The 24,844-nt window shown below is 38.4% G+C and overlaps 1 protein-coding gene across 11 annotated transcripts in view; it reads left to right on the top strand.

Annotated features, from left to right (window-relative positions):
- The window catches only part of ELAVL2 (ELAV like RNA binding protein 2), an 87,124-nt gene that overhangs the window by 44,264 nt on the left and 18,016 nt on the right, over positions 1–24,844 (top strand). For 8 of the 11 annotated variants that reach the window (XM_036402857.2, XM_054517830.1, XM_036402848.2 and 5 more), the window contains 2 exons: positions 1,628–1,868; positions 22,755–22,858. In XM_036402857.2, the coding sequence (XP_036258750.1) occupies positions 1,643–1,868; positions 22,755–22,858 (330 nt within the window). In that variant the 5' untranslated portion in view covers positions 1,628–1,642. The remainder of the gene's footprint in view (positions 1–1,627; positions 1,869–22,754; positions 22,859–24,844) is intronic. The other 3 variants (XM_036402851.2, XM_036402853.2, XM_036402850.2) reach the window with 1 other exon arrangement.

Here is a 24,844-nt window from a genome sequence, read left to right as displayed (position 1 = left end):
AGGAGATGTGCTCCGTCCCTCTAATCCAGGCCCTCCTGAACTCACTTGAACAGATCCATGCCCTCCCTGTGCTGGGACCCCCGAGCTGGATGCAGAGTTCCAGATGGGCTCTCAGCAGAGCAGAGCAGAGGGGCAGAATCCCCTCCCTCCCCTGCTGCTCACACTGCTTTGGATGCAGCCCAGGACACGTTTGGCTCTCTGGGCTGGGAGTGCCCATGGCTGGGTCATGTCCAGCCTCTCACCCACCAGCACCCCCCAGTCCTGCTCACAGGGCTGCTCTCCATCTGCTCATCCCCCAGCCTGTGCTGATACTGGGAGTGTCCTCACCCAGGTACCTTGAACATGGTCTCTCTAAACCTCATGAGATTTCCATGGTCTCACTTTTCAAGCCTGTCCAGGTCCCCCTGGATGATAGCCTGAACCTCAGGAGTGTCAGCAATACCACTTACCTTGGGGTCATCAGCAAACTTGCAGAGGGTGCTCTTGATTGTTTTCTGTGTTATTAGTGAAGACATGGAATAGCACTGGTCCCAGTATGGACCGCTGAGGGACACCGCTTGTCACTGATCTCTGTCGAGACTGAGCTATTGACCACCACCTCTGGATGCAACTCTCCAATCCCTTTCTTACCCATCTATTAATCCACCCATAGATACTCTCTGTCCATTTGAGAGATAAAGATGTTGAATGGGATTGTGTCAAAGGCTTTGAGTAAGTCTAGATAGATAACATCTGTAACCCTTCCCTTGTCCACTGACGGAGTCCCTTCATCACAGAAGGGCCACTTAGTTGGTGAGACAGGACTTGCCCTTGGTGAGGCCATGTTTGCTGTCTGAGATCACTTCCTGTTCTCTATCTGCCTTAGCACAGGTGGATCAGTTCTGTGGTCTCCCAGGCACAGAGTAGTTCTGGAGTGGTCAAAAAGTACATTAAGAGCAAGATTCAAATTTAACTGTTCTCAGAGTTCAGGCGAGGGAAGAAATAATAACAAGAAATTGTTCATTTCATCAAGTAAAAGCATCTAGAGGCCTGATTCCAACCTGTGGTGAAAAGTTTGACATGGATGTTGTCAAAGAAGAGTATATTTTCCATCCCAGCACATTAATATATCCTAAATATCTCTTTAAAATACTAATCTTGATCTCTGCTATTTCTTATGAGAAGTATTCTTTGGATACAGTTAATGCCCATCTCTTCTTGAAATTATTCAAATGCTACTTCATTAAAAACTGCATTTCATGTTATTTCAGTAACTAGCTGTAAGTTAACAGAAGTGATTACTCTTGCAATAGGCCAGTTTTGTTTGGTAACTTCTATAATAGAAAGGCTGTGATTTCCCTAAATTGGAGGAATGGCAGAGAATGGAAACTAAGCTTTGAATGCTGATTTCATTTAGTGAGCCTGTAGAAGATAGTTTATTTGTTACGAGGTTTTAAAGTGTTGTCTTGACTAACAGTTTAATGCCCTTCTGTACTGGTGTTTGGTTTTTTTCTTGCATGTAGAGGCAGTATATGGCCTTGGCAATACCATTTCTGCATAGTGACAGGTCTTTTAGGTTCTTGTTTGGACTCTTCTACTAGATACTGAAATTTAAATTTTGATCATTCTTCTTCTTTGTTCTTTTCAGCAGGTAATTGCTGCCATGGAAACACAACTGTCTAATGGACCAACTTGTAATAACACAGCCCATGGTTCAGCCACCATAAACAATTGCTCATCATCAGTTGATTCTGGGAACACAGAAGACAGCAAGACCAATTTAATAGTCAACTACCTTCCACAAAACATGACACAAGAGGAACTGAAGAGTCTCTTTGGCAGCATTGGGGAGATAGAATCCTGCAAGCTTGTCAGGGACAAAATAACAGGTATGTTGGTTTTGGAGTTTTCTGTATCCTCTCATTTTTCCAAGCAGCAAACTCTCAGATGGCATTCTGCAATTCTCTTAGGTAATGGAATAAAGGCAGAATGAAGCAATGCTGGTCAGAAGGAACTTAAATTAATAATTTTTTAAATTATATACCCCAAAATTAAGCATATTAATTTGCATTTAATTTAGGTTACTTTGAGTGCTATAAATGCTAACAGGATGTTTAAACTTGGGCTTCAGAGTACTAGAAAAGAAAATTCACATGTGGAAAAGCAGATATTTATACAAAGTTCCCTTGAATTGTAATTCAACCTCATTGAAGTTAGACTTTAGCGCTTGTTGATGCAAAGCTGCTTCTTTTCAGGGATGCAGGTAATGAAGCTTGTACCTTGGAAAAAGGGCAGATTGTTTTACTTCACAGGTTAAGCTGCTTTTGAATTGCAGCACTTGAACAGTTTCTTTAGGATGCACACTTGAGTCAATTTATGCTCTTTGGCTTTCTTCTTATTGAGCAGTCTGTGGCTGACTTCCGTTGGCTGAGTATGGTTTATTTCCCTCATGGCTCTGAATAACCAGCAGATCTTTCCACAGCAGATGATTTGTTCTTAAGAAATGATTTAGTGGAACGGGTAAATCTTTGAAGCACCCTCCTTCAGCATGGTAGTCTGGGATACTGAAATCACTGCTTTTAGTTGATCTGACCTGACCAAACCTTCAAGCAATCTTTGCTCCTCAGTGTGAAGATTACTGAATATTCTTGGAATGCCAAAGAAACTAGATGGGGCTGATGCCACAGCTTGCTGTAATCAGGTGAAATCTGGTTGATGGAGAAAACAAGCTTGTTTTCTTTGTAGGTAATGACTTCAGTGCTTTGAAACAAAAGATCCCTCTTGTTCTGGAAGTAGAAAGATGTAACTGGTAGTTCATCAGTTAGTGGGATGGCTATTCAGACAGTTTGTCTCTGTCTTGTATATCCCACATGTTTAGCATGTTTAACCTCCTTATCCAAGCTGCTTAGGAATAACCTCAAAGGCTGCTACTTCTGGCCCACAGAAATAATCCTCAAGATCTTGTGATCAATGTTCAAATTGTCCACTTCCTTACATGATGGGTCTGATGTTCTGTATGCCAGAAGCACAGAGTTGCTGCTACATAGTTTCAAGAGACTTCATACCTGGGAATGGAGCTGGACATATTTGAAGACCTCTTGTTTCAAGGTGTGATGTTTCCTATATAGCATGAAGTGATGCCTAAGAAGGATCCTGAATTTAAATTACATTCTCAGTAGCAGAGAACTCCAGAGTTGAAATTATTGGAGATAGTTTTTCTATTTTATCAGAGAGCAGATCCTCAGCTTTGAGATACACTTTCAACTGCAAGCAAAAATGCTGCATCAGTCTTGTTCCAAACGGTTTTAGGATTATAAGTGAGATTGAGAAGTACAGTGTCTGACCTTGTGTCTGCATTGGGAGCAATACTTCTGATTTAAGTAGCCTGGAGCAAGGTAACCCTGTGTTTGTAGATGCTTAGGAGAAAGCTCTCGACTTTCAGTCCTGTTCTTACTCATTTTCAGTTTTTCTTCAGAGAGTTTTGAAAAGCAAATTTTTCTTTTCCTTCTAAATTCAGAACAGGGATTGTTACCAGGTTCTGTGAAATTCATATAGCATGAATTTCAGATTTTTCTTGGTTTAATTCCTCTGTTAAAATGTAATAATTTGTTTTGTCCTTCTTAAATGAAGTGTCAGGAGTGCTAGTTACTTGGTGAGTATCTTTAAATAAGATTAGGGTAGCATAGAAGTTGAAATACACTTTTACAGTTATGGTATGACTGAGGTCTGTAATGGCTTGTGTCTCCCACCATTCTCTGCCTGCTAGTTTGCAAACATAGTGGAGTTTGGTGGGAACACATGTGAGCCAATCCAGTCCTATCCTTGGCTTGGAGTGGTACCATCCTGCAAGCTCAATGTCAAAGAATGCGTTTCATTTCATGGCCACTATCACTGGTGGGCAAGAGCAGCAGCAGGGAGGAAGTGCCCATAGCCCACAGACCACTGGGACGGAGATCAACTTGTGTGCCCCAAAGGGCATCCAGTGGGGCCGTGTGTGAAGTGTGATCTCTGCAGCTGTGCCCAGTTAGAAACCACAGTCCTGTCCTGAGAGTCAGAGTTACTCCTTCCAGGATCACTGGGTTGCCAGTGCCATGTGTTAAAATACAGAGAGATCATGGCCAGCCACTGTCATCTTGACCCAAATACTCATTAGCATCCAGTGAATTTAAACCAAGTTATCTCCCACCCTATTGTTTAGTACTCACTCTGTGATCACATCTGCAACACTAAAGTGCACTTGCATTATCATAGAATAGCAGAATGGTTTCAGTTGGATGGTACTTTCATAAGCACCTCATTCCAGCCTCCCTGCTGTGGTCAGGCACACCTTCCACTAGAGGTGAGAGTGCCCCATTTCCTTGAAGCTGTCTGCACACTTTAGGATTGAGAGGAGTTGAACTTGAAGGCCTTCCTCGTTTTTTTTCCTCTGGAAAATCTGTTTGAGGGAAGGAGGCACCCTGGAGTTCATTTACTAATTTCACGTGAGCAGTTTGAAGTCCAAGTCCTGATTATTTTATTGATTTTTAGCTAGGGATTTTCTTGTGAATAAGGGAGAAAGCTGATGTGTGAAGGTTCCTGATAGTCATCTCCAAGCATGCATATCATGGGCAGAACTGTCTCTTGGGGTGACATTAGTAGCTGGAGTGAAGTCTGCTTTCTGTATTGTCAGAAAACCATTTTAAGTGTTATCAGTAAGAATTTAAATAGCTGATTGCTGTTCTGTTGCTTTACTGAAGGTAAATAAATTAAACGTTGGTAGTGTTGAAGATTGTAAAGGGTGCTGAACAAGAGTCTCTCTTCATGTAAGAATCCCACTGACAACAGCATCTGATAAGTGGGTCATGAACGTCACTTTATCTTCACTTGCTAACCAGAGAATCTGTCAGGAATGAGTCATTGTGCCTTAGATATTTTAGAGTCTGCGTTAACTCTTATGTGCTTTTGACTAATGCAGATGTATGTCAATATAAATTGCAAAACTACTGTGTAAGTGAATAGTGCTTGTACAATAGGTGGGAGACCCTGGTCTCAACAGAGCAACGTAACTGAATTCCAGTTAGCCACTTCAGATAGCTGTTTAGTTTGGTTTAAGTGCTTCTGCATATTTAAAGGCAGCAGAGGTAACATTTATCATATAATGATAGCCTTTTATGTAATCAAATGTTCAGCATGTATGGTTACAAAAAGCTAAAATATTCAAAGTGTTAGGGAAGAGGATAAAATGGGATGAAATTTAATTGCTGGAGCTGCCCCTGGTCAAGCACTTTAAAGTTTTCTGCTTGCACAAGATAGATGGATTTAGCAGCTTTTGAAAAAATACAAGAAACAGTAATAGCTAGCACTTAAAAAGTAAGAGATATCATAGTATGGTAAACATTTTCTAGACCTACTTTTCTGAAACTTGAACATAGGTAAAAATGTGACTGTAGTCTCCTTAAAAAAAACAACATAACAACAACAAAAAAAACCCCTGCATTCTTTTAACTCCCACTGTCTTCAGTACAATTTCAATTGTACATGTGGAAGATTAATGCCTTTTTTCACATTGTGGAATAATCTCCCAGTTTTCATTGTGCTTGTGGCATTATTAACTAAAGTGAAACTCATGGAACATAGACTACTTAATTTCAGAAAGCAGCTAACTCAGATGTCTTAAATTTGGGAAAGTATTTGTTTTCTTGGCTTCCAAGCTCCCATACTGTTCTCTTATTAAAATAATCATATGCTCATAAAATTCACAAGATTTTTTCTTTAAAAGAGAACCTGCTCATGAATAGGGCTGGATTTCTTGTCTCTTTAACTGTGTTTGAATACCAATAATGCTTATATATTGATTTCATTTGCAGTTTAGCAAATGCTTGTTCTGTCTAGAAAGTGAGGCAAGATATGCTTAGAAACCTATCCTGGGACTGTATTTCACATTCATAGACTTGTGTATGAGCTGTGAAACTGGTAATACTTTTACCTTTAGTACAAGGAGACAGGTGCTCTGCACTTGAAGACTTCATCAATTGCTTCTGCCTTCTCTCATCTCTGCTTGAAGATAAAGAGTAAGTCCACTTCAGGACATCCTGCTGATCACTGTTACATGGCATTTTTTCCACACATGATCCAGCTGCCACTGTGGAGCTTACATGCTGGTTGAAAGTCTGTTCCTCTTACATACCTTTTTCAAAAAAATCTGGGCACCTGTTTGTCTTGTGGCTGGCAGCTATCTGTCACATTGTGGTGGTGTTTCTTTATAGTCAATAATATAGGCTCAGGGAGTACAATTTTCAAGTCATGTCTATGTGACCCCTTTAAAAATTTCATGGGCAGTCTAGGCTTTTGCAGTCTAGAATACAATCCAGAGTACTGTAGTCTAGTCTACAGGACTGTGATGGATACTCATATAGAGTATCCATCTATCCATGTAGAGGAAGGATCATGTTTCTGTCTCTTACACCTGTTTCCATAAGATTAAAGCTAACAGGATATCTTGCTTAATTTTGTAGATTTCATCTTGTCCTCTTGAAGATAGTAGTTTCTCAGATACTTTGAAGTATTCTCTTATTCCTGTGTTGTACAAAGTGAAGACATAAAAAGCAGCACATGATTGAGATGTCTAGAACTGTAATTCTAGAAAAACTGCCTGATAGTTGAACACTTCCATAAAATTCTTGAAGCAGCTGTGTCGATATTTTGCAATTAAAGTTTGTACAGAGAGTTTTAGTTCTCATGTGTGTTTTCAGTCTTCATTGAAGTACCATGGTAATAAACGCAAAGGATTCTGAGTTGGTCATAGAAATAAAGAAATACATAGAGCTGGACATAATGCTGTCAGACAGAGCTTGTGTTCACAGTGGTGACACTGGTTGCAATTCAGTGTGGGCCATGTGTATGCATACAGTCAGTGCAGCATTGGGAAGGGCTCTGCTCTGCCAGATCCTTGGTTATGGAGCACTCAGCCTCCTCTAGTGCAGGGTCAGAGGAAAAGCTTGTCAGAATGTTGAATTATAGAGAGCCAAAACAGCTGAGGCCATGACTTGGAAAAGGATTTTCTTTTCTGAGGGACAAGTGGCCTGTTTCAGCAGAGCATGGCTGAAACATCGATCTCTTAGTGATGGCTCTTACACTTGCTGTGACTTGTACAGCAGTCTTTTGGTAATCAAGGGAAACCTAATTGTGTCCTCAGTGGAAGCAATGCAAAGTGTGTTAACTGACTGGCTGCTTGAATCTAGACCATGTGAAACTTGTTAAGCTCTGTAGTGTTCACTCCTTTTATCATAACATTGTAAATGTTAGTGTCTGGCAAGGGCAGAGCTGTGGGAAACCTTATGTCAGCACCTTAAGTCAGTGCTACTGCATATCTAAAACTCCTGACTTTGAAAATGATCTCAGTTGAACCTGGGCTGCCAGTTTCTTTCAAGTATTTTGTCACTGTTGCTCTGAGCAGTCTTAGTTTTCTCTCCAGCTCTAAATATTTCACTTCTCTTAATGGAAGTCTAATTTTAGGGCATCTAAACTAACCTTACAGGAAGATGGGGAAAAAAATGTGATTGTGCTTTAATCTGAGGCTCTGAATTTGAGGCTTACTACTGAAGATAAGGTAGGAAGCAAAGTAGGTGGGTTCTGCCTACAAAGTAGGTGGTTTTCTATGTCCCTGAGGAAGCAGGAAGATATGGTGTGGCATATCTGTGGAAAGGCTTAGTGTTCAAAGTTACTTTATTTACAGTGTAGAAAGTTTTAAGCATTCCCATAGCAAAAAAAAAAAAAAAAAAAACAAAAACCAAAAAAACCAAAACTGAGCCTGGTAGGGCAATGAGTAGCTGGAATTTCAGGTACTTGCTCATATAGTATGAATGCCTGAGACAGAGAGGACCACATGAATGATGAGAGCACAACAATGTCATCATGTTTCAAGAGAGGCTTGCTGTCTTTGTTAAACTCCTCAGGTCTTTTTCCTTGTTAGCTTTTACTCCCAGTGTGTTTGGTGTTTGCAGTCCTATATCACTCTAATGCATCCGATGGTTTTGTGCACTTGGCTGAAGAGTAGAGTAATTTGGCAGCTAAACTAGTTGAAGCTGCCTGCTCTTTTGTGGTGTTCTGAGTCCGTGATATGCACGGGTGCTTGCTAGCTGCTGCTGGGTGGTGTGCTGAGATGAGTGAGTTTCTGTCAGCCTGACAATTTCTGATGAAGGCAGGGTTGTGGACAAAAGGTGCTGCCTGGAAAAACTGCATCTTGCCAGTAGAATGTGTTGTGCAAAACTTGCCTAAAATGTGAAATTAAGAATAGAAGCCAAATGGGATTGGAGGCAAATTTCTATTTATATTAATTTATATGTATTTATCTGCCATGACCAAGTGCTCTCTGGAGCATCTTGCTCAAGACCTTGAAGCATAGATCTTCTGGGGCAAGGGAGGGTTGATTATAAAATCATCTTTTAAATTTTCAAGTTTATGTTTTGAGCTCTGCTGATGTTAAAATGAAATTTCTGATATGGCCTAACTCACTTGGTGAGTTACAGCACAAAGTTAATAAAATGATTTTGAACTTTGTGTGCTTGTTGGAGAAAAGTGCAGCAGCAGAGTATTGGCTTACTTAGCCAGCTTGGGTGCTTGAGGTACCATCCTGAACGGATAATCCTGGAAGAGTTAAGTTTCAAACCAGCTTTATGTCTGGATCCAGAGCACAGCTAACATCTTAAATCTGCTGAGAGGATGTAATTGTATGGTCTTCAGGGTTTCTTTCAACCCAGGTAATTCTGTGGTGTTTTATAATTCTGATGGCTATTTAATATTACTATAAAGTATTTAGCAGCATTTACTGTACCTTTCCATAGTAAACGGCATAATTTATTGCACTGCATGTGTCTCCTGGAAATGAGTCATGTAAACAGGTGAGGATGAAGGAAATTGTTTCAGCTTGTTTTACTCAAGATAGCACTTAATGTTCTTCGTACTTTCATACGACTTTCACTGTTACACAGACACAGTACTGTTTTGACGTTTCAGAAGTTCACAGGCTTTGTTTTTACAAGTAAAAGAGGTAGAAAAGACCTGTTTGACTAAACCTACCAGGGGTTCACTCATAGCACCAACTTTGTGGAAACAAGCTGTTTTTAAAATGATTATTCATCATATATTAACTTGAATTAATATGTTGATCTCAATATATAGCATAAGCAAGAACTTGATGTTTTAAAAATTTAATTCTTTTTATATGACTAAATAAAATTAGGGACCTTTCTGATCAGTAAGTCACTCTGTTTTAGCAAACACTGAGCTTTTTGATGGAGATAATTGCAATGTACATTATCTTGCACTTTTCTGCAAACAGATTACCATTCACTTTCGTCAGTGGTTGCCATAATCTACAAGAAGCCTATGAAAGCACTGAGATATACAAACTGGCATTGGTCCTATAGTGATGTGGGCTATCTTGTGTGCTTTTAGCTAAGGTGGGGTTCTTTGCTTCCACCCTGGGGGTCCCAGGCTGCTGGTTTGATGTATCTTACACTATTTACTCTTTCGTACCTGTATGTAGGTATATGTTGCTGTTACATCTTAGTGATCCTGGGCCAGCTGTTTGAATAAATGTTTATTCTAGTGGGAGCTGGTGTGTGAGAGAGACCTCTCGTAACTTGAAGTTCTTACAGCGTAACTGCTTTTTAGGGTGACTGTGCTGTGAGATTAGAGATTAGAGTATTTATATTTATTTATGTGATTATAGAGATTAGAGTATTTATAATAATAAAGGTATTTGTTTCAGTGATGTCTGCCTCAGTTTGGGTAGTGATGTAAGTGGCCTGCACACCCTGAAGCTCTTTCACTCCAAGGATGTCATGTGGATTATAGGGACTTGGATATCCCTACAGAAAGTAGATACTTCCTCTCAGCCTCCACAAGCTGAGTGGCAAGTAATAAGACTTCAAGCTGCAAATGGTTCCAACAGGTTCATGGTTGGTCCATTATGTATTGAAGCAGATAGTATATTGTGTTACAGAAGCAAGACTTTAAAATTCATGCGAGAAACTTTGTAGCTGCATGTGTTTATTTTCTATAAAATATATGTATATCTGCATTTGATTTTCTTTTATCATGGTACTTCAACTGGCAGCTCTTGCTGTGAAAATTTGCCAGACTGCCATTGTGGTTTTCTGTGTACAACTGCAGAAGAGGGCTTATTATATTATTCTCTGTAGAATTTTTCTTCCTGCAGTATATCATGTCAGAGTGGAAATAGAAAGCTGTAGAATGCCACAGAGGAAAACTATACAAGCCTGTGGTTTTAGTGACCTAATACTTTAATCCACAGTAAAGAGAAAATAACTGAGAGGGCTGAGATATTGTATTTCATTTTAGGATTCCTTTAATTTTTTTTGTAAATCTACTAATTCCCACAGTTATCAAGGACACAGCCATATTATCTTCAAAATTTCTGTGCTATTTGCCAGTTGCTGCAATTACTTTGTTTTTTACCTTTGCTTATTTCAAGCATTTAGCAGCATTTACTAAAATAGAAGGGGGTTTGTAATGTGAATTCTTTCCTGTCTTCTGAGTTTCTGGATCTGTTGTAGAGGAGTTTTTTTTCATAGTCTTTGTGGTAGCTTTGTGCATATTAAACCAAAGCCCTTTTGGAAATGCACTTGCAGCTGCACAATGGTTATGAAGTCTTGCATCTATAGTAAGATGCATTGATTATTTAGGCTCCCCTCTCTTCCCCCCCAGCTTCTAAACTAAAAAAGCCATGCTTACTTATGGAAGAAATTCTCTCTGTTCATGTAAGAATTAATTGCTGTGGAGACATAGTTCAGATTCAAATAACAAAAACTTCAGCTTTTCTCAGTGTATTTTTTTCCTATGTTCATTTAGCAACTGCCAGAAGAAATGGCTTTTTCCAACTACTTAGTATTGCAGATTAGCAGTTGTTCTTGTTTGTTAATTACAGCTGTTAAAATTGAAAAAAATATGCTCCCCTTGGACATACTTTCAAGCGCATATTTTTTGAGTTGACAGTTAAGACTTCCAGTAGGGAAAGAAATTATTTTGAGGACAAATTATCATTTTTCTACAGGTTTTCCTTCATCACTAAAAACCAGAAAAAATCCAAAACCCAAGCATGTGATTTAAAGTAACATCGGTAGTTAACCTAGGAAAAAGTTCCCTAGAGCGGGGAAATATTTTTCAAACTTAGGATCATAGCACATTTCAGGATGACTTTCAAAATTCTGAGATTAAGTAGTAGGTAAAAACCTGGACAAAAAACCAAAACAAAACAACCGTTCCAAGGTAGTATGTATTTTTGTGAAGTTTGGGAAAAGAATTCAAATTCAGGTGTGTCCTGATTTTGGCTGAGAGAGAGTTCCTTTATTCTCAGCAGTAGGTAGAGAGCTGTGCTTTGGAATCAGTATGAAAATAATGTTGATAACACACTGATGGTTTGGCTGTTGCTGAGCAGTGTTTACCCTGAATTAAAGACTGTTCACTGTTTTGTGCTCTGCCAGAGAGCAGGTGTGGGGAGCATTGACATTTCAGGGACCTGAACTGGCCAACGATGTATATTCCACTCCATGGAACCTCCAAATGGAACCATGCCCAAATTATAAACTGGGGGAGTTACTTGAAATGGGTGCTCACAGTTCAAGGATAGGATTTAGTATAAATCAGTGGATGATGATGAGCAGTTTTTTTGTCTATCACTTGTTTTCCTCAGGGTTTCTCTCCTTTCTTATTTCCTTTTATTAGTGGTTATGATTAGTTATTTTGTTTAAATTACTAAACTGGTCTTCACTGGCGAGCTTTTTTTGAAATTCTTCTTCCCTTTTTGACCAGGATGTGAGGGGCAGTGTTGTTAGTTGTGGCTGAGTGTTCTTAGTTGCCAGCTGGGTTTAAACCACAACAAAGTGTCATGCCATATTTTTACTTGGGTGAGCACATTACCACAGGTTTTGAAACCCCAGGAGTAGAACAAAGTGCTTTACATCCACTTGCTTATTTACGGTGACTAGGTGGATACAGTAAGACAGAATATTTAGCACTGCTGGCTATGTTCCTGACAAGGAGTAAATTGACTGCAAAAGACAAAACTGAGTTGCCTGGAACATGTTAGTATTAATAGTGGTATAAATTAAAGGGTATAGCTAGCTTTCAAAAAAGTATTTGGTTTGGCAAATTCCATGGTATTCTTTTACCTTGGAGTGGTAAGGATCTTCTCCTTGTAATATGACAGGCTAGTTTGTAAGAAGGTCTGGGTGTCTTCAGTCTTCATTATTTGAAGTAGGTTTTGGCTGTCATATTTTTTGTTATATTTGAACCCAAGGCAATAATGGGCATGATTCTCAGTGTTCCTCCTTCTGTAGTGTCCATAAGGATTTCTTTTGCCTGTGCAACAGCATGCACCTTTCCATGCAGTTCCTGCTTTCAACCACACTTTCTGACATTGAGATTTTCTATTTGGACATGGTGGATCTCTGTTAATAACCTTCAGCTGATGTCTCTTCTGGCTTGCTGAACATCTTTCATTGGGTCATGTATTGCTTAGCATCCATGGTACCCGCCCAGCATGAACTTTCTCCTTGTGCTGCAGGGAAGAACCAGAGCTGCACCATCACTTTTGCATCCAGTAAAAACAGGCTTAAGTTGATGAAGTACCAGATGATGATGTTCCTCACATGTGAAGAACCATAAGCTATAATGCAGAAGGATGGCACCAAATTAATAAGGAGTTGAACTTGGCTGAGATTAGACACAATCTACTTATTGTGTGTCAAATATGTTGAGCAGTGTTTGATCCTTTTCATTCATTCTTCAACCATCATTATTCCAGATTTAGATCAATAGCTGAGAAATGGTTTGGGAGAAAGGCATTGAAGTATCAAATACTGAAATCTAGTAGTGATCATAGTTTACAGGTGTTTTCTTACAAGCTTCCCAGCCTCACCTGCTCAGTGATGTATGAGTAAATGTTTTCAGTAAATAGAATCCATCTGCTGGAACTATAAGCAAACTGAAATTAAATTAGGGATTCCTCAACAATTTATGCAGGTTCCCTTATTTTGCTAAGCTGCTTTTAAAATTCAGTTCAAGCCTTAGTGCAAAGTAAAATATAGTTTGAAACTTGAACAGTAACTTACATTGAGTAAATAAAAAGGTTGATGGTATCCTCTGCTTAGGCATTTAGCCCTTCTTGTTAGACCACAGCCATGTAGGGAGTTTCAGATACAGTGCTGCACTTAATTGAGTTGTGTATTGTGAGTGTGTGCTCCTAGCCTTATTCAGTGTCAAGATAATACTGTGGTAGTCTCCGTGGCATTAATCACAGATGACAGTAGTGACTTAGGAAGATGAGGCAACTTTTTTGTTAAAGAGCTGGTACCAACTGAATGATGCCTTGTCTTGGCTCACAAGTCCTCTGTGGGGTTGTCACTCTGCAGGATCCCTCTGGCACATTGTAGAGCATTCTGATGTCTTAAACTGCAAACACAGACAAAAGGGTTGAATGTTTTGTACTCTGTTTTTACTCTCTAAAACTCTGTTAAGCTTTTCATGCTTCTGAAGTTGGCTGGAGTGTAGTAGTATTATCTTTTCTATGGCCACACTTGCTTGCTTTCAGGACTACATAGCTGCTACTTGCAGCTTTTAGGTTGATCCATAAAGAAAATCCATAAATCTGTGGATTTTCTGTAGTGACACTTTTGTGTATTGGTCATGGAACATATCTTCACTCTGAAATTTTAGGAGACTTGCAAAAATTATCTGAGTCCGTGAGATGAATTCTAATAACAGATTCATATATGGTCTTCATATGTTGTCAGAGATGTTTCTTTTAACAGCATTCTTCCACCGGTGCATACAACCTTCGGAGTGATGAAAGGCAGAATAAAACCTAATGCCAAGTTTCTGTGAACTTGACTCAGTCCTGATTACAAAAATATGAAGCTGGCTTTTTCTTGCACTGGTTTAGTGGATCTTTGCCAATTAACTTCATACATTGAGACAGAAGTTTGTGGCTTCAAATACAGTGTAGTTTATTGAAAGCACTGCTTGTAAAAGGACTTACAGGCTGGAAGCAGAAAATACACTACTGTTCATTAGAAAATGGACTATTCTCTTTCAGTCAAGGTCTGGATGACAGTTTTTGGAGGAGTTAAACACTGAAGGTGGTGTGTGTAGCTGAAGTTAAATTAAAAAAAGAAATAAGATCCTCACTCTTCTGGAGTTCCTATGAGTTCTGTTTCTGGAGAAATTCATTGTAGACAATGAATTTTAGTTCCTTTATTAACCTCAGTTTTGTTCTTCATTGTGATATTGATGCAAATAGTATGTCGCATTTGGGGTTTTTTTCAAGACAGATCTTTTTACCTGTGATTTCTTCTGTGATATTGAAGTTCTTACTGGTTATATTCCTATAACTTAGTCTTTTGCAATAAGATCTTTTTTGCAGAAGTTGAACTAGCCTTACATGTCTGAAATGATGGTATGGTGACAATTGTAGAAAAATCCAATTTTTTTAATGTATGCTTATCAATAATTTCTGGTTGTCCTCTGGAAATGTATGAATGTGTTATTTGCTATTCAGACTTCTAATTTTCCAGAGTATGATTAGTCTGTGATTAATTTTGGTATTAGACCTTGAAATTTGTTTTATACCTTATAATGGTATAAAAGGTGTTGTGTATTAATTTTAAAATGTATTATTAATGAGGTTGTAAACATTTTGGGATTTTTTTTGTTGTTTTTTTCTTTTTTGTTTGATATGCCTATTGGGATGGAATTCCAATAGGCATATCAATTAGTGAATTCAATTAGGGACTACTTTTCTTACATTACTTTTACCTGACAATGAGAGCTCTTCTTGCTCCATAAAATTAAACAGTACATTTCATAGAACTCATTTAGTCTTATTTGATCAGTACATTCTGAAGAGGTTTTGAGAGCTTGACTGATTGTAGAATTTGTCATGACTCTGGTTTTTGTGGAAAAAATTATTACCTGATACCGTTAATTATTTGTTTTGTTTGACCTTCAGACACTACAGGAACGTTTAAGAATTCCAGTTAAGATGCAGGATTATCTGGGTACTCTGGTAATGTAATCAACAATTGCTTCCAAAAGCTAGCTTGCTCAGCCCTTTCACTGGGCATTCCATAGCTCTGATGGGAAACAGCAGCCAAGGACTCCCTCATGTGGTGGGTGTCCCAGATTTTCAGAAGAATTGTGCTGCATTGTCAAAAGGCTGTTCTGGTTCATGTGAGTAGATAGTGTGTGTTGAAATGATGCAAATGGTTGACTGTGGGAAGAAATGCAGCAGTGGAAGCTCTTCTAGTGCTGAAATAGCTCCCCTTTCAGCACCTGCTAGTTATCTGGTAATGATACCATTGTATACTAGTAGAGCAGTGTTGGGGGAAAAAGGGTACCAGCTGCGTACTCAGGCAAAGAAGTTCTACAGCACTGGCTCTAGATTCTGTCGGGGAAGACAAGCTTCTCAGATATGCATGCAGGAAAATGATCTTTCAGCAGCAGCTATTTAGAGAGGGAAGTTATGAGAACACAGGTCTAGTAGATAGCTAGACAGCAGGAAACATCAGAACCAGGCTTTATATAGTCCAGAAATGTCTAGGGTCAAACCTATTGAAATTTGTGCCCAAAAAAACTTCAGAGAAGACCTAGTAGAATACCAAGATGCTTTAATCAGTCAGGAAATAGAACTACTGTACTAATCAGCTGGTGTTAGGCAGAAAGCAATATCCATTCTTCTCGGGAGCTATAAAATGTTGCAGGACTACTGAAAAGGCAGTATTTAAGTTCACTGTGTATTTGTGAGGGACTCCACCTCTCTTGAAAGGGCTTATTTAAGTACTTTTAGGTTAAAAGTTGTATTCATCAACCTTTCAAGTCTTTTAATGTATATCATATAGTTATTGAACACTTTCATGCAAAATTAACAATTGAGATAACTGAACTCTTAGAAACATAAAATAGTTTGTTTTTGAAGAGAATATGAAAGATCATCAAACAGGGATGATCTTAGACATGGACACTTTCCCGTAGAATAAGTTATTCAAAGCCCCATCCAGACTGTTCTTGCACTTCTCTCAGGATGGGGCATCACAGTTTTTCTGGGCAACCTGTTCCAGTGTCTCACTGTACTCAGAGTAAAGCATTTCTTTCTGACACCTGATCTAAATCTTCACTCTTCCAGTTTAAAGTCATTCCCCCTTGTCCTATCACTACATGCCCTTGCAAAATGTTACTTTCCAGCTCTCTTTTAGGCTCCTTTTAAGTACTGGAAGGTGCTGTAAGATCTCTCCAGAACCTTCTCTTCTCGAGGGAGAGCAAACCCTGTTTTTTTAGATCTTCCTCACAGGAGAGGTTCTGCAGAATCCTCTCCCTGCCCTGCTGGCCACACTGCTTTAGATACAGCCCAGGACATGTGTGCCTTTCTGGGCTGTGAGTGCTCATGGCTGAGTCATGTCCAGCCTCTCATCCTCCAGAGCCCCCATGTCCTCTTCAGCAGGCCTGTACCTACTCCATTCTCTGCATACCCTGTGTTTGTCCTTAGGATTTCCCCAAACCCAGGTTCAGGACCTTGCACTTGGCCTTGTTGAGCTTCATGAGATCATCACAGATGCACGCACCTTTCAAGCTGTCCAGATCCCTCTGGATGGCATCCCTTCCCTCGGGTGTATCAATGGTGCCATGCAGCTCAGTGTTGTCAGCAAACTTGCTGAGGGCGCCCTTGATCTCATTGTCCATATTGGTGACAGAGTGAAACAGAGACAGTCCCAGCAGTGGCCCCATAGAATATTACCTGCTGCTTGTCCTTGGTGTCCACTTGGGCATTGAGACATTGACTGCAGCTCTTTGTCTGTGAATATTCAGCCAGTTCCTCAGCCACCATGGAGTCCTTGTTTCTCCAGCTTACAGACAAGAATGTTGTGTGGGACAGTATCAAGTGCTTTGAGTAACTTTGGGTAGATGACATCAGTAACTCTTCCCTCACCCACCAACACTTCAGCCCTATTGTAGGAGGTCACCAAGTTTGTCTGGCAGTTTGCCCTTAGTGAAACCATGCTGGCTGTTGTCACCTCTCTGTTTTCCTTGTGTCTTACTATAGTAAGGCGGATATATTGGCAGATCTGCTTCATGATTTCATGCCCAGAGATGAGACTGACAAGCTTGTAGTTCCCCTACTGTATTTATTTCCCTTTTTGAAAATGGAGGTTATGTTTCCACTTTTCCAGTTAGGGGGAACTTCATCAGACTGACGCAGCTTCTTAAATATGATAGATAATGGTTTAGCTATTTCCTTTGCCGGTTCCCTTAGGAAACCCATGGATGTATCTGACCAGGTCTTACAGACTTGTGCACCTTCAGGTTCCTTAGATGGTTTTGAGCCTGATGCATTTGTATATTAGGTGATTCTTCATTGTCCCAGTCCCTTCTTTGCTTCTACAACTTAGGCAATGTGGCTGGAGCACTTGCTGGTGAAGACTGAGGAAAGAAAAGTTGTTCAGTATCCCTCAGACTTTTTTATATCCCTGATAACCAGGTCATCTTCCTGTTCTAGAGAGGACCCACATTTTTCCTAATGTTTTCTTTCACCAACTTTCTGTGTAGATGCTTTTCTTGTTTGCTTTGACATCCCTGGCCAGATTTAATTCTTTAGCTTTCAGAGAGGGTCCTATCCCGCTTTAAGGAATGTTGCTGCTACCTTTAAATGCAAAACATTAAAAATGGATAAATGTCACCTCTATCCACATCTACTTTACATGACCTCTTTTCTCTCTGGATAGCATCTATTTGTTTTGAAGCAGAGGATTTTCTTTGGGCTTTTACAGCTGCGTGCATTATTTAGAGTTTATAGGAAATATTTATGAAACAATTTGGGTAAGATACAACTAGTTCATTTGTGTTTCTTCTCTGATAAGTATTGTGAATTAGCCTGTGTATTTTTGAAGCTAAAAAAGTCATCTTTCAAAGCACAATAGTAAATGCAGGAGCACTGTGACCATAGCTATGATTTCCTATTTAGTTATTTCAATTTGAAACTTTTTTGGTCTTTTGGTGATAGGTGCTTGTGAAGTCTGTCTGCTTTCCTTTCCTAAATACTGAGTTAGTATGTTCATTACTTGTTTTTTAATGGGGATAATTACTTCATTTATGCTTTTCTGATGTACACTTGAATGTCCAATCAGTCTCTTGAGTAGTCTGATTAGACTGATTAGAATTAAATTGTTTGAAGTAACTTTTTGCCCTTCCCCTCTCAAAATCCATTCCATCTATTGCCTATGGTGCCGAAAAGCAACTTGGCATTATCTAATTAATTACTGTTTAATTTGCGCCATCACATATGTTGATCAAGTCGTATTTATGAAGCTCAAAAACATGCAATAAAAATTGAACAGTTTCTCCTATTAAACTGATTAGCATAGTGCTTTCTGCACTTTTTCTTGTAGGCCACAAAGACTGAACATTTGTCAATCACTAATGGATATAGTATATCTAGGTTCAAAGAAATGCCGAACTGAAAATTTTTTTGCCACTTGTGCTTGAATTTGACTTTGTTATAAGTGTCTGCTACATAAAAGATAAAATGTTAGTAATAATTGTGAGCCTCTAATGTGAACTTTCAAATCATAGCTTTTATTCTAACTTCTTTGCTATCTTACAGGCTTGTGAGATGCACTATTTCTACTATGTGGCTTTTGATTTTTCAGATTTTTTTTGAAGGAAATTCAAGTCAGACTGCTTTTCCCCATTTATTTCCTCATTCCTTTCAGAACATTTAATCATTTTTACTTTTCCTAACCAGGTGACTTTTACCAGTCATTTCACTAACTGTTGGGATTTTTCTGCACCATGTTGTCCAATATTCTTGGTGTCAAAAGCATAAAATCTAGCAGGAAGTTTACAGAAACCTCTTTAAGCAGGTTTGTGAAGTAGCCACACCGACTATCCAGGAGATTAAGGTCAACTGATAGTTAAATAAGAAACTCTTTGCACTCCTTTATTTAGGATAATCTAAATTTAATAATACTTGTAGATCTGAGTTATGAGATAAAGAACAAATGACACAGGTAGTCTCTTGTCTGTTCAGGCTGAGTAGGCCTTAATTTCAAAGATCCTCAAAAAGTAAAACTGGTTATTCAAAATAGCTAAACACATAGTATCAGACAGAGCACCAGGAGAGCTGACTTAGAGAGGTGTTAGAGTTTTTTCAAACAGCATCATGAATCACAAATTGGAAACACAAAGCCAAGGCAGGAGCCTAGTGGAGCTGACCCTGTCTTAGGAGGAGACTAGCAGCTTTTTGATACACATTCAAGTCTGGGGATTGTTTAACTTATGGATAGCTATAGATTTGCCTTCTTTGTTCTGTCACCTTTTTACAGACTCAGACACATAATCTTTTTTTAAGCAAATGTGTGTTCTGCAGGACATTGCTGTCTTGGCAAATGGAGTTTGGTGTGGAAGAAGTACAGATGGAAGAGTCCAGTTTTGTCATTGTTCAGTCCTTATCTTCAGGCGATACAACTGGTTATAACATTCATTAAATACTGAAGTTCCTCTAAAACATCCTAAGTGGTGGCTGATTTGGTTTAAATCTAGCCTCTCCTCATTTTATCGTGAAAGCAAATGTTTGGACATTGAGGAATGAGGAAAAAAACGCACAGAAGGAGAATTGGTTTGAGTTACCCTGGCCAGTTGCATATAATATTATTTGAGTAAAATTTGTGCATGGTGGATATGGTGATCTCTCTAGATGAAATCCACAATAAGATGAGACTTCTCTTTAGTAGTTGCAACCATAGTGGTACTTGAATAAGCTTGGACTGAAGTTCTTATCACTTAGAAATGCAGTTCTTCCTTGTAACCCACTTTGTATTTTCCCACCACCTGTCAGATATAGCTGGGGATGAGATATCTGATGGGGTGTTTGGAATAGCTGCTTCTGCTGCATTTTATTAATGCTTGTCTGAATTTTCTGGAACTCAGCCATCTGTCTGTGAACTGACAAACCACTTAACAAGAGGTTAATATAAGCAGGAAGATGTAAATGTGGTTTCTCAAACACTGATTCCAGAAATCAGGTTTGATTTACAATTATTTGCATTTCTTGTTCAAAGTCAGCATTTATCTTTCTTATGTGCTGTTGAAGATGGTGGTTTTTGGCTCTCAATTATTGTTAATGTCTAATTAAACCACTAATCTTCAGGCAAAATTTTAATGTTTTAAGTTTTGCATTTTCTTAACCTTTCTAAATAAATGAGGATTTTAGAGAACACTTTTGAATTTTAGGTGATAACCTGTGTAAAACAAAACTGAAGTAAATAGAATCCCATTTACAGATTCACTGAGGGTGAAAAGAACTTCTGGAGATAATCTAGTCATTTCCTGTTTCTCAAGCAGATTTTCCTTCAGCAAGTTGCTAAGGTCCATGTCCATGTAGGCTCTTGAATATCTCCAGGAATGGAGACTTACAGCCCCTCAGGTTGTCTGTTTCAGTGTTCTACCACTCTCACGGTGAAAGCTTTTCTTTAATTGTAAAATCATAGAATAAAACTCCATAAAATATTTCAGACTTGTTCTGAATAAATTACTGTGGTTTTGGTGCACTTTCCAAGGTTAGTGTCCTAGTATTTATCGAGTCCAACTAATAGAGTGTCTCCAAAAGAATGGTCATGAATTGAATCCTTTGTAACAGCTGGGTAAGCTCTTTGTCTGTAGCAGTTTGGGTGTTTTTTATATGAAAAGCAGAACACATAAGCAGAGAGGGATAGGAGAAATAATTTTTCCCATCTTTTTCTGTTAGATCTGGAATTGTTGTATTGGGAACATCCTGTATGAAATACCTTTCTTTCACTTTGACACTTTAACATCTTTTAAGGTTGTCATTTAAGAGGGCTCCTCAGGAGATTAATAACAAATTAATAACAAATTACCTGAAATCAGCATTTCTGTATTAGTAGATAACACATCACATAAAATGAATGTACACAAAGAAAGATTCCTCTTTTTCGGACATGCTGTTGGGAAGAGTTTCTGCAGACAGTGCCGACACAGTGGGAGTGATGGAGGTGACAGGTACAGAAATTGCTCTACTGTAATCAAACTAATGAGTAAAAAGGCTTCGAGAATTAGAAATGTAGCAGTATCTAGGCAGAGCTGTAAATGAATGGAGAAATGCTTTTGGGTGTTTCCATATGGTTTGTTACAGAAACATGACAAACTGCTGAGGCTAAAGGCATGAAGATCATGGACTCTAACCTCCTGCTCAGAGCAGGGTTCTCTAGAGCAGGTGCTCAGTCTTCTGTCTTGTTGGGGTTTGGATTCTCTGTTAATGTGTGTATTAACCTGTTCACAGATCCCTCTAGACAATTTGTTTGCCTGAGGTGCTTTGAGGAGGAGATACGAGAGAATGCAAGTAGCTTTAGGGAGTAGGGTGGTGGTGTCCTCTGACCTTTGATGCCATGGTAGGCATAATAGGTGCAAAATTGTAAATGCCAGTGATGGCATTACTAACTAATGACTAGTTAGTAAACGCACTTATGGTATTTAATTAAATGCAAAATTTCCTGCTGCTTTTTTGCATTTCATACTTTTAAATGCATACTGTATAGATACCATACAAGAATTTGATAAAGCATGAATTCCATTATATCTTTTTTGGACAATGAATGAATATGACATTTGTACTTTATGTAACGTTTTGTACCCAAGCTAATCATTCTAACTAGCATTTTGTGGATTTGATATGTTGGATGCTCCCTATGACTTGTTGACAATTTATTTTATCTTGTTTTGGTGTCTTAAACCCAAAAATCTCAAACCAACAAACAAAACCACCTCAGAGTATGGGAGTGTTTCTGGGAAGATTTATGCTAATAAAGGATTGTATTCTTGCTAAGTATATCTTTTCATTATGTTAAAATTTTCCACCTATTTGCATTCTTATGCACTGAAAGTACTTCTAAAGTAGGATGCTAGTTATGGATAGTGTACTGTGGGTTTTGAAGTTGTCAAAAGAGGACTACTGCTAAAGTCAAGTGTTTAGTAAGTGCTTAGGCAAAAGTAATGATTAGAAAAGGGGCTGTTGTTTAGAGATAAGAACTAATGAAAAATGCTTTATGTCCATCTGTCATCTGAATTTCCAGTACTAAAAAACCCTGAAAATAATACTGCACCTTTAGCTGATATTTAGTTCTTGATCAGATACTTGTACCTTTTGTTTTGAATGTTGGAACAAAATGAGCCTTTAAACTCCTTGTTACTGAAAGGCTCTATGTAGTATATGAGTAACATCTGTAAATTTTTTTGGCTTCTTATTTGGCTCAAATTCTGACATTGAGTGACTTTCAAATGTACTTCATTTTCAAGCAGTAGTCCAGAATTTTGCCACTATACTTCTGTTCAATAAAAAGGTTTAAGAGTAAGTAGTGGATTCCTGATGTCACTTTAAACTTGATGCTTCTGCACATCCTCTAGTGTCAAACAGATCATAATACACTTCTGAACCTACTCTTAGTAGGTTCAGTAGGCATATCAGTTTTTAAGTCTTGCATTAAACTTGAATGTAGTAATTTCTATGTTGATCACAACAACAGAGGTAGGTACTTGAAATCTACCAGTGTTAGTGGAAAAATTAGATGTTATGATCCTTTGGAGTGGGAGGTGTTCTTAAATATAAGCAATATTTGCTCAGTGTGTGTCTGTAGGTTATAAGTAATTAGCTATTCATTTTGTGGCACTGCAGTACTAATGATGTAAAACACTTTTATGTTTTTAATCAGGACAGAGCTTGGGTTATGGTTTTGTGAACTACGTTAACCCCAAGGATGCTGAAAAAGCTATCAATACCCTAAATGGATTGAGACTACAAACTAAGACTATAAAGGTATGTAGGGTTAAAATAATTTAAAGACACTGAACTGTTTTGACTTCCTGATTTGTTTTACATGTGTAACAAGCATTCAGCCAATGTCAGTAGAGTAAACTAGGATTTCATGTAGTAAATGGTTCTTTGTAGTGTTTATATTTAGAGTTAGATTAGGTATAGAAAGTATAGAAAATTACATTTTCCTAACCACCTTAACACTTTATATGTACAGTTGAATTGCTTTAACTGAGGAATTGTTATATACCTTAGCTGAAGAAATGCAATATTGCATGTTGCTTGAATACTGTCTGCTTCCTCATTTTCTGAAAGATAGTGTAACGTCCTTAATAATACTTCAAGTTTTATGGTGCTACTTTTTCCTTTTACAAATCCTTAGAGTGAAATGCTGAAATAACTGTTGGTTATCTATGAATTACTCTTATTTCTAGGTCTCTGGTCTTTACATCTCTAATGTTTGGTATTCCAAATTCTTTTTCTGTTATGTTACAACTCCTCACACACTTGTTTACTAAATTCAGTTTCTCAAATTTTTAGAAACAAATCTTGATAGTTACTTTTCTCATCTCCTTTTTTTAATCCAGTAACAAAAGACTGGGGATACCCATTTAAGCAATTGAGCTCCGAAATTCTGAGAGAGTAGATTAAATAAAATTGTCAGGAAATGCAGACTTTTGAACATGTTTCACAGGTGTTGGTGCCTGAAGGCAGTGTATGTTCTAACTAACTCATTCTTCCTCATTAAACAGCAGGGTTTGCTAGCTGATCACTTGGATAGTGGCTCCCTTCTAACTAGAAGCATGTTTGAGACCTGAAATAAAGTTCCCCTCCAAAAACATTTGTGCTTAAAAAGCAGTGCAGAGCACTGAAAGACAGTTGAAACAAAAATAAAATACCAGTATTGGCAAAAGTGTCTTATCTGTTGTGTATTCATAAGATTTAATAAAGTGGATTATACTATTTGAAACTTAAATATTTTGTAAAAAATAGGGGCTCATGGCACACAAGTACAGTGGATGAAAGATGTGGAAAGATGCTTATCTTCTAAAAGCTCCCTATGTGTTTCTGGCAGATGTCTTGTCCTCAGTCCTCTCTCATTTTCTATTTTAGGGGAAACTTGAGCAAATTAATTTTGTGCTCCAGGACTTTGGAAGCTTTCTTTTGTGCAGTCATGAGAAAGGGAATCTGTGTTCCAGTAGTATTGGTTGGTGTGTAATGCCTTGGATTGGGCCAACATTACTTTTATGTCCAGGATGGTTCTGGACATGGAAGTTCTGTTGACTATGTAGGCAAAAAAAAAGGAGGTGGTTAGAGGAGATCAAGCCAGGTCTCCCAAATCAAAGTGTTCCCTTCAGGGAAGTTGTGGTCACTTACTTCATGCTGGCCATATTTGAATTTTTAATCCACCTTCACCTTGCTAAGTGATTAATTTAATTATTTTCACATTAAAAAAAAAAAGGTGAAAATGGAGTAGACAGATATGAGTGATGACAGTGATGCTTTTTATTTCCTGCTTTCCCAGGACCAAAAAGTGGAATTGTAGGTTAGATACCAGACAAAGACCTTCTCAATGACACTAAACTCAGGTGTTTGTACGTTAGATATCTTTAGCTAAAGCAGAGCTGAAACTCTGGAGTTGTCATAAGCCAAAATGATAGCCTCTTTGCTAAAATAAAGAAAATCTCTGTCTAATTAGAGAGAAGTATCTTTAAATGCTGATTGTTAATGCTTCAAGTAAATTCTGGCTCTAGTTACCAGTCCGGTCTGTTGAACTTCAGCAACACCTTTCAGTGTTAGTGGGCATGATTTGAGTGCAAAAACTGCTTTACTGTCTTCTCCTTTATTTACTCCTCTTCCTTCTTGGACATGGGGTTTTAGGCCAAGTTTTTTGTGATAGATTTTCCAAGATCACCGAATCATAGGATGTTAAGGGGTTGGAATGGACCTTAAAGATCATCTAGTCACAACCTCACTGCATTTATCTGT

The sequence above is a fragment of the Molothrus ater genome, chromosome Z (assembly GCF_012460135.2).
Source record: "Molothrus ater isolate BHLD 08-10-18 breed brown headed cowbird chromosome Z, BPBGC_Mater_1.1, whole genome shotgun sequence".
NCBI classification, from domain to species: Eukaryota; Metazoa; Chordata; class Aves; order Passeriformes; family Icteridae; genus Molothrus; species Molothrus ater.
Note: the sequence above shows the minus strand (reverse complement) of the source record. Positions and strands in the feature narration are given on the sequence as shown.